This window comes from Styela clava, chromosome 11 (genome assembly GCF_964204865.1).
Source record: "Styela clava chromosome 11, kaStyClav1.hap1.2, whole genome shotgun sequence".
NCBI lineage: Eukaryota > Metazoa > Chordata > Ascidiacea > Stolidobranchia > Styelidae > Styela > Styela clava.
In genome coordinates, this window is record NC_135260.1 from 6,230,872 (window position 1) to 6,241,278 (window position 10,407).

General features: G+C 34.1%; 1 protein-coding gene across 2 annotated transcripts; it reads left to right on the plus strand.

Moving 5' to 3' along the window:
• On the plus strand, positions 1-10,216 carry LOC120347816 (ras-related protein Rab-27B-like). 2 transcript variants are annotated; one of them, XM_039417918.2, is made up of 6 exons: positions 1-104; positions 402-559; positions 1,061-1,143; positions 2,802-2,905; positions 5,546-5,666; positions 8,792-10,216. In XM_039417918.2, exons 1-6 carry the CDS (start codon positions 68-70, stop codon positions 8,997-8,999), a joined length of 711 nt encoding a protein of 236 aa, XP_039273852.2. In that variant the 5' UTR covers positions 1-67; the 3' UTR covers positions 9,000-10,216. The 2 variants fall into 2 exon arrangements, with proteins under 2 accessions (XP_039273852.2, XP_039273853.1); XM_039417919.2 differs by lacking the exon at positions 8,792-10,216 and adding an exon at positions 6,380-8,051.
• The last annotated feature ends 191 nt before the right edge of the window (positions 10,217-10,407 follow it).

Below are 10,407 nucleotides of genomic sequence, written 5' to 3' on the forward strand. Positions count from 1 at the left end.
TTCAGGCGATAATTCAGAGTAGAACTATATTTTAATATTTATTACGGGAAATATAGTTTTATTAATAATGGCTTCCTCCGAGACAAACTCAACAGCAGCCAGTGGTGAGTAAACTAGTGTATTGTGTTGAATTGAACGTTTTGACAAACATTAATTACTTCTATGCACATCTCGTCCTTCGACAAAAAATATTAAGTTCCAATATTTAAATTTTTGAATATGAATATTTTAACCTCAAAACACGATCGACATTGTAGGTTGTCCTTGTCCTTGGTGTATTTGAAACGTAATTCTTGCTTTTTTCGAAAAAAACTTCTGCACGGCTGCATGTACACAATAGGCTCTTTGTTATATTCAATGGTTTTCCTTATATTTTAAAATGAATTACTTTTATGTTTCAGATGACATTCTTGACTCCAACTACGACTTTTTAATCAAATTTATGTTGCTGGGAGATTCCGGTGTTGGTAAGACATGTTTTCTACACAGGTATATGGAAGGAGAGTTCAGAAGTAGATTCACAGCTACTGTGGGCGTTGACTTCAGGCTAAAGAAATTGGTGAGTAAGCCAATGCAACAAAATGGGAGTCAAACTTAGACATTAAACAAATTTAAAACATCACAATATGCGTGTGATTTAAACGTTAATTATGATAGTAAAAGTATCCGGTTGCTTGTGGGCAGTAGACACGGCGGATGAGCTAAGAGTTAGGAATATGCCATAGCACCTGTTATTACCCTGCGTGGGTTCTCAGGTTCGAATTCTGTTATTCATATTTATGTGCGACAGGATTGCTTGATTTCACGTCGCCGTAGGGTGTTCCACGTAAACGCTGGTCGGTTTGGCGAAATTTCCAAGCACATTAGAATATTAATATTGTTTGAGTTGATTGTTTGAGGGTTAAGTTGAGTAGGCGTTTATTCTCTAAAATGCTAGGCAGTTTTCTGTTTATTAGTTTTTAAGCACTGGTTAACAGTGAATAAATCATGCCTAATAGATTATTAATATGACAATATTTATTGCATTCTGATAGTTTTTACTCTGAAAATCATTTTTAAGGAATATGATTTCCCAGAAGACGACGGTGAAGAAGTCAAAAAGAAAATACATTTACAAATTTGGGATACTGCTGGACAGGAAAGGTACTGAGATGTCTAAGACATATTTATATATAAGTCAAACCTTGCGGAAGTGTATATTTTGTAGTTACTACCTTGACTGTGTATAACTTATTTGAATATAATTCCGCGAGATCTGCATAAGCGAAAGATAGGCATAGAAATTATGACTCGTACGTAGGGCTGGGAATTTTAAATCGAATAGTAAATAGTATTTCGAATCGCAGCCATTTTTTTTGTCCGTCCGCAGGTCGAGATGAATCGCTCATTTTTTTATTCATGTCAAATTTATAAAATGCAATTCCTACATGGGACTATTTTTTCCGAGTGAGTTATTGATGAAACGTGTTACCCACTGTGTAGGAACACTCAGCGAACTGCCTGGGCGATAGATTACGTGTTTCCACTAATTTATGTGTCAGAAGGACCATTACAATAAAACAGTCATTAAAAATACATATTTTGCAAGTATTCGATATTCGATTTGATAAAAATATTCGATTCTATTCATCATATGCCTAGCCCTACTCGTGCGTGCACAGCATGGGTAAGATTGAAGCGTCAATATACTATAAAAAAAAAGATAGGCGGCCTGCATGTCGTCCATGAATATCCACTGGAATTAATCCACACTGTTTGTGATAATTTCGCCTGAAGAATATTAATTTCAAAGCATTATATTACAGAAATAATATTATGAAAACGCGTGCTTGTGTTGATAAATATTCCCTATTATAAAATACATCATTTTGATGTCAGAATTTTCCATCTTAAACCTAATTTACGAAAAGATGCTTGCAAAAACTATAAAATATATTGCATAGTTCGTGTATTTTAAAAGTTAGTCCCGGTTGTTCTACTTTTCGATGACATTGTTGTGCTTATGTGTAGGTGCGTTTGCATAACGGCACCAGCTTCCCACATCTTGCGTGCGTTACATGAAACGTGCAATTGCATATGTTTAATTCGGTGAAACGATTTGTTGCCCTACTCGGCATATTACTGTATGTTACTTTAGCGTGGTAGGATAAATTCTGCGAAGTTCTATATATTTAATGAAGACGCATTACATCCGTCTATTGTGAGATACACAGTCTGACTCATCGCATGAATGCCGGTAAGCTACTTGCTGCACATTGTGTAATTGAGAAGCTGGAAACTCGCTTTTATCAATCGACAAGCCTTACCCTGACTGCCTTTCTTGACATGCAAATTAAGCTTCTGGAAGTGGCGTTTTATACACAACCAAAGTATGTTCTGTTAAAATTGTTGTGTTGTCCTTGTACATTACTGCATTGTACTCTGGACAATAATGTTTTCGCTGAGGTACACGAGTGGTGTATGCAAAAATGTCACAAACGAAATTATTGGGTATTTTTGCATGATATTTTACACTTTCATATATTTGGTCTATCTTGATGTTGTCCACCACTACTTTTCTAATCAGTTGTCGGTAATTGTGTTTGTCTTGGTTTAGGACGAGTTGGGTTACCATAATGCCACATTTTTCTGTATATATATCATTTACTTAAAAAATACCACCAAATTATCCTAATCTAGTCTAAGAACACAGATTATATATCAGTCTGTCTATTCCTCATATGGTGGACCTGCAGATGGTAAAAATTTGAAATAGTCCAAGTAGTAATAGTTATGTATAACACTATTCTTCCTTATTCCAGGTACCGAAGTTTAACAAAAGCATTCTTCAGAGATGGAATGGGATTTCTCCTTTTATTTGATGTTGGAAATGTAGAAACTTTTCATTCAGTCAGAGACTGGCTCAGTAAGTTTTTTTATGCAAATTCAAACCTGGTTGAAATTTCACGGTCACATCGAAAAAAAATCAAGATCCATCTCAAAGGATTCAAATCATGGGTGTGCGACCTGTGGCCCTCAAGGAAAATTTATGCGGCACGCGGGAAAATGCCAATTTTGAATGATGCGCGACCGCGAAACGAGTTTTCAATTTGAATAAATACGTGCGAATAATTTTAATCTCTTTGAGTTGCGAAGCCTGTATACCTGAGTCCAATTTGCTTACGTTTATGACTTCACAATGCCCCAACAGATAGCTTGTGCGAAAAACGCGTGTCATAAGACCAATACCCAACATTTCTGTGCCTGCAAACACTAGATAGCCTATGTTAAATAAAGGTGCGGCCCGCGGTTAAACCCAGTTATTTCTATCTGACCCTCTAATATTTGCCCACCCCTAATTTAAACAGTAAACACTCGATCATACATAACTGTTATGTATAAAAGGTGTACAATTATTTTGAAACTTAATTAATGCCCAGATATTACACGAATGGTCTGGTGTTTATTGCACATGTTTGGAAACAACATTTCAAACCGTGAGAATTCTCAAATTGTTTATGGACATCAAAAAGCTTCTACTCCCTAAAATTTATTTTCGTCGTTGAGTGCAATATTAGTAACATGTTTTGAATATCACATGACAAAATGCTTTATAACCGGCAAGACCGTATATTTTGAAATGGTTAAAGGACAGTTGATAGTTACACACTCTAGCGCCTATTAAATCAATTCACTTTTTACATTAACGTTATTCATGCTCGGGCTATCCAAGGTGATATCCGGTTCAAATAGCTTGGTATAAAAACAAAAACATCGAGTTCATTTCCTTAATGATTTTTAAATAATCAAACCATTTCATTATATTATTCTTGTATCGCAATACCGGCCGTATATGCACAGTCAGTAAGTTTGACAATATTCATACGTTTATACCCCTGCATTAAATAGATATACAGGGTGTCTATAAAGTTCATTTACAACTTCAATTTTGTTATGAGGTCAGTTCTCAAAATATCTTTACCAGGTTTGCTGTTTTTTAATCAGTAATTTTGTAATTATTTTTACTTTATTTAATACATCTGTGAGGGCCGAAACAATATATGGAATCGATAAATTGTCTTTGCAATTTAAAAAAAAAATTAAGATTCTATTGACACCCTATATGCACTAAACTTACAAATATAGGCTGACACGAACCTCCAAAAAGACTCCATGTGTAAGGAAATTACACATATGGAAATTTATCATAAAAATTGCTTAGAATTCCGCGGATAAGCCAGAGCCTCTAACGACAATGAATAATATTATCTAAAAAGTAATATATCCTAAGTCACGAATTACACTTAAAAATATCAATGTATAAAAGAATTAACAACCCATCCTAGTAAGCTCTGTAAGACCTATTGCACTCGCACACATGAGAGATGGACTGCATTGACGACCTATAGAGTAAACGCGCTCTTTATACATTTGGCTTGAATGATCGAATTTGCCAACTGTGCACGTTTGATCATTGGAATAGAATATTCTATGCGATGTGGTATAGTTCATGAAATATGCAAAACAAAATAAACAATGTTTGCGACGTTTTTGAATTCCGCAGCAAAATTGAAACAGCGAACAGGTTTAACCCCAACAAGACCGACCTAGTCACTTTTAAGATAAATCAGACACCAGATGAACAAGATTACAATTCTAAATATATGGACACGAAAGCCTAAAGGAAGTACTAGCAAATCTTTTAATGTGGTAGTAGGTTGCCTTTCTCATCGAAAAACTCCCGACTTCGTTTACCACCACATAACTGAAACGAGATCGCCGAACCTCCACACAGTGCGCAATTCGTGTTCAATAAACGGGAAATTAGTAACACGGCCATATAACTCTGTTTTAAACAATGAATGCACATTCGTATAAACATTCTTAAGGCCTCAAAAATACCTAGCTAACAATAAGCTACAATTAACAGATAGTAAGGCGACAGCATGTATTAAAAAAAACACTTTGAGAATACGTAGATACGTAATAGTGAAATAAATGTAAAGTTTTGAAATGTAAGTATCCAAAATAGGGCGGGAAAAATCAAATCCAACAAATATTCATATTTTTAATTAGCTTCGCATCCCCTCAAAAAATTGTCTAAGCCCCCTTGCGAGGCACGCCCAATCGTTTGAGAACCATTGGTTTAAAATTAAGATGAACCATATTCCAACTCCCAATTTGCTGTATATATGACAGCCCAACAAGTCTCTGCGCATGAGACCGTACATCCATTCCTAGACTTAAACTGCTGTCTATATGACAGTCCAATAACGCTCTAAGGAGGAGACTGTTGGCGATCAAGACCACATGTCCGTTCCTATTCAAAGGTGTATAAAAGGATGTACTTCAGTTTATTATTATACTTTTGCAGTTTATTTTTAGTCACGTGGAATATTTTATACTAGAAACTATTGCATTTACTTGTATTAATAATCACCTATGTATTGTATATTTTCCATTTTATGCATTTATAATAAGTGTTTTTTTAAAATAGGCATTTTGAAAGCACAATATCGATAACGCACTAATTTCAAATAACCTTTTTTTGTTGTTTTATTTTTAGGTGAAATAAAAGAAGAAGCTTATTGTGAAAATCCAGATATTATATTGATCGGCAATAAATGCGATCTAGAAAACAGAGCAGTCAGTGAAAAACAAGGACAACAACTTGCTAATGAATTAAAGTGAGATATTCGATGGTAATAGTGACTGTAAATACTTAATTGCTATAATTTTTTAGCTATCGGTCGCTTATTTATCGTGTGAGATGAGTTTTACTGCACATCAAACTACCCGCGTTTGGGGTCATTGAGACTACCTTGCGTCCCAAAGCCCCCATCACCCCACCCCCATCAATCTGTGCATGATTTTAGGAATAAAACTTTAAAGTGAAGGACGCTCCAGAAGTGTGTGTACCAATACGATGGTAACTAATTTTGTTCGCCTCTTTTACATCAAGGACTGAAACCTATGGGCAGATGTATATTCACTTGGTTACGACAGACAGTCCCCGAACTCGTAATAGAACTAAAATAAGGAAAATCGAAATAAAATTATGGCCTAACCCTTACCTAGTACACACACTCCGGGAGTATCAAGTGAAGTGTGGTGATTAAGCTATAATGGACGTTGAAGCAGCTTTATCAATTGCTTCCATCACGAAATGTGGACTATTCAAAATGACTTCGGCATATCTAATCGAAACCCAGTAAATATTGTGGTTACGTGAACTAGGAAGATGTCTATTGAAAGGTAATGGCCCCACAAGGCCATCGCGCCCTGAAACTTGAATCAGTGCTTTATACATTTTACCTTCATCAATGTTAATGTTTTTTTTACTTAACATGAACTAACAAACTGGCATATGCAACTAACAAACCAGAATTTAACTTTTCAGTGTACCTTATATGGAGACAAGTGCCGCTACAGGGAACAATGTAACAAAGGCAATAAACACTTTATTGGACATGGTTATGAAGCGTATGAGGGACTATGTATCCGGCATGGACCCTAAAACCGGAAAGTCCGGTGAACCAGGAAATGTAGGACCGGAAACAAAAACTGAAACGCAGAGCAGTTCTTCGTGTGCTTGTTAAAACGTCGCTCCCGTCTGGAACGCAATTTATGAAAGCAGATATATCAGACAGGCCAGAGTCGCAGAAAGATCTTCAAATGAGACTAAAATGACTCAATTCTAGCTAAAGAAGATTTAAAAAGCATTCCGCCCCCCCAACACTTGACTCCTATTTTGATCATAAGATGGATAGTTTATTATGAATATGTCAGAAGACTAACACTGAAAGAGCTTTTTATCCGGTGACGCGTATATTACTTAATCCACTCTACTCCCTCCAGTTCTGCTCTTTTGCAAATGAATATGGACAAATTTGCAAATCGAATACTATAAGGATGTCCATGAAGTCCTAAAAAATTTAAAATTGAAAATGAAATTCATCGATAGCATATATTGTTCTAGCACTCCCAGATGTATTAAATTAATTAAAAATATTTAAACAATTACTGATTAAAAAACAGCAAACCTGGTTAAGATATATCAAGAACTGACCTAATAGCAAAAATAAAATTGTAACTGGACTTTATTCAAAACGGGTCGAATATTCGAATAATTCGAATTCCGTTATATTCTGTATGAGAAAATTTCGAATTAAGAAATGATTTACAATCTTTATGTTTGAAAACCAGAGATTTCGAGTTGCCAGACAAGTAGATCAAAGCGTACGATAACAAACGAAGAAAACAATGACCTTTATATTCATGTCGTTGTAGATGTGATTATCATGAAGATGTAGTGATTCATGTATTTTACTACATGATCCTGCCCCCAATTTAGAATGCATTCGATACTTCTTATTCGGAAATAATTTCTCAGAAAATATTTTGAATAATGAAATATTCGGTTTCGGCCATCCCTGATCACAATTTAGAAATCAAGTTTCTGTCTAGTTTCCTTTTCTCTTATCGGTCATACCCAAAAATAAAATGAATTTTGATTCAATTTTGACTCGACGTTAAGCACAATAATTTAGCAATTGGCTAGTCAATATACTAATTTATTAAACCAATATCAATGCTTTGCACGAAAAATAATGTTTTGAAATATTCGCTGAGGAATATATCTACTGACAAAAAAAGAATAGAATTTCTACCTTTTTCGATCGTCCAAATTAAAATGTTTCAGAAAACAAAACAAAAAATATTTGTTGGCACAAACTAAAATATTGATATAAAATTAATAACAAAGTAAAAAAAAACTATCGATCGTCAAAAATATCTTGCAACTTAACCAAGTATCCACTATATTTTCAGCCCTTAGAAATATATATAAATCGTAATATTTTTCGTAAAAAAACAAACGTTATATAGAATTAATTTTTTTATATATATTTTCATCTGATATGTTGGAGAATAGCCTAGGAATAGTCATTGGGCTTTACATGGAAATGCCAGATAAATTAACTTACTTTTTTTGCTTTAATTTTTTGATCGTTATAATATTCAAACCATTATTATTCCAAGAATAAAGAATATTCAAGTTTATGTTTACAGAAGTGGTGGATTATTTTGATGTGTTTTAATAAAAATGACTCATGTTGGGAAATAGGGGATTGGTTGCACAGAAACAGCTTTAGGGAACATTATCGAGTTTCTGATGATGTTTTGGTATCTTTTCACCTGCCTAAGATATGACTCTCAACAAGTAATCATTTTGATCATTTGAAATTTGCTTTATGCAAGCATCCATCTATACGCATGATGGTATAATCCGTTGATACAACTACTAAATTAAGAAAACTATATTATTTTGAAAGCTGCACTTTTATTTGGCTATTGAGACAGCCAGTAGCAGAATTCGACAGATCTATTCCTAGTCCTATTAATCTGATTTCAAATTCAGTATTTTCTGCTAAAATTTATATATATATACAAAATGTAGCGGATCCGAAATCTGTCTCGTGCAGTAATCATCGCAATGCGTGACCTGGGTATAAGATAATATCTAAAACTGGTCTGGTATTGGAAATAAAAACCCAATACCGGATACTCGCTTTAAGAGATCAAACCTCAAGTCTATCTTAATGTATTTATAATGAAGTTGTCCCTCAAATTCATTTATTTTTTTCATAAAACAAAAATTAAAAGGGATTTTGACGGAAACGTGAATTTTGATCGATTTTAAACTTTACTCCCTAGTGACATCTAATGGATCACTTACACCTGTTTTCATTACTCCATACTGCCAACTAGCAGTTCAATATCTGATTATTATTATTTTGCATTTATTTTTCAGCGTGCGCTACATTGAAACAAGTGCAAAGACGGGATATAACGTTAAAAAGGCCGTCAATGAGCTGCTGGACATGGTTATGAAGAGAATGGTGGAATTTCTAGAAAGTGCCCACGAAGAAAAACCAAGATTTGGAATTCCCAAGATGACGGGTTCGATTTCAACCGATACAAAAAATGAAAAGAAAGCCACAACGAAGTGTTCGTGTTGATGTTTTTACACACTCATTATCTCGTTTTATAAATTATATTTTAGAGCAAACATTAGACGTTCTATAAGTGCGATAAACACTTGCTCATATACATATATTATGTTTCACGGCGTCGCCCAAGACGGTACTTTCATTCCGTCTTCTACACGGTACCTGTTATAACTGATAGCAGTGGCCTGCATAGAAATAAACATCCTCGCTAAGATAAACCGTTAAACTCCCTTTTATAATATCTAACCGTCGCTATAGATTTTGATTTATCGCATGTTTACACCGAACAAACTTTATTCTGCTTGCTATGATTTATCGTCTATCCAGTTTTCACGTGTAAGTTATATTCTAGGTCCTGCCCTGTCATCTCAACCTTAAATAGGAATATTTATCCTGGTAAAGTAGAATGTCAATAACACAACCTAACCGTGTGGCTTACAACGACGTCTTGGCTCACGTGAGTCTACCATTCCAAGAAGTATTCATATCGATCTTTTATTCTAAGTTTTTGTGAAATAATCGCTTCAACTAAGGGGGTAATCGATTTCGAGTTTCAGTTACTCAAAGATGGTTGAAGGTTAAATATATTTGGGTCTTATGGTACTCGATATTTCATCCACTATTTTACTATTTATTTTCATCCGGTAGCGCTTGACCATCTCCGTGATGCCTGCCCCCCTCGTTTTTATCAGTAGCTGGATGCCCAGCTAAGATTGTACCGGTACCGCTGTTTGAAGTAAAATGACGTAAGCTGTAAAACGTTTTATTGGATTATTCCAATTTTAACTTAATTTTATTTAGGTATATTACGTTTTATTTCATACGATTGTTTGAAAATTCATTTCAAATGCAGACGGCACAATTTGGTTTTGTCTATATATATATTAATTTGTTTTGCACTGTTAATCTTTAAAACTGCAAAATTTGACCATAAAATGCAGTTAGTCTTTCAATTTTTAAGTACTGAAGTTCGTTATTTTCAGTTTTCATTCAAAAGCAGGCCGTGAACATTTAAATATGATTTTAGCACAAAACTATGCTGAGCTAAATCAACGACTAACAATTAAATTTTCCGTGAACATTTTATAGTACTTGATATAGCCTTTTTTATATTATTTTGTTCTCAGAGAAATGACCAATTCTCTAAAATATTTTATTGAAGATTCAATTGTTATCCTAAAATGAACTATTTATTTTAGTTGTAGTTACGCAACACGTTGATATGTTTAATTGTAAATCGATAAATTTATTTACTTATATACATTTATTTTTATTTATGTATTAATTTATTACTTGCATATTTATATATATTATCAAAATAAAATATTGCATACTGGCATTGCCCCAAAATATTCGACTTATGAATTTTTTAAATTATTCTAGTTTCCTACGGTGGTTTAGTATTTATCCCCGGGAA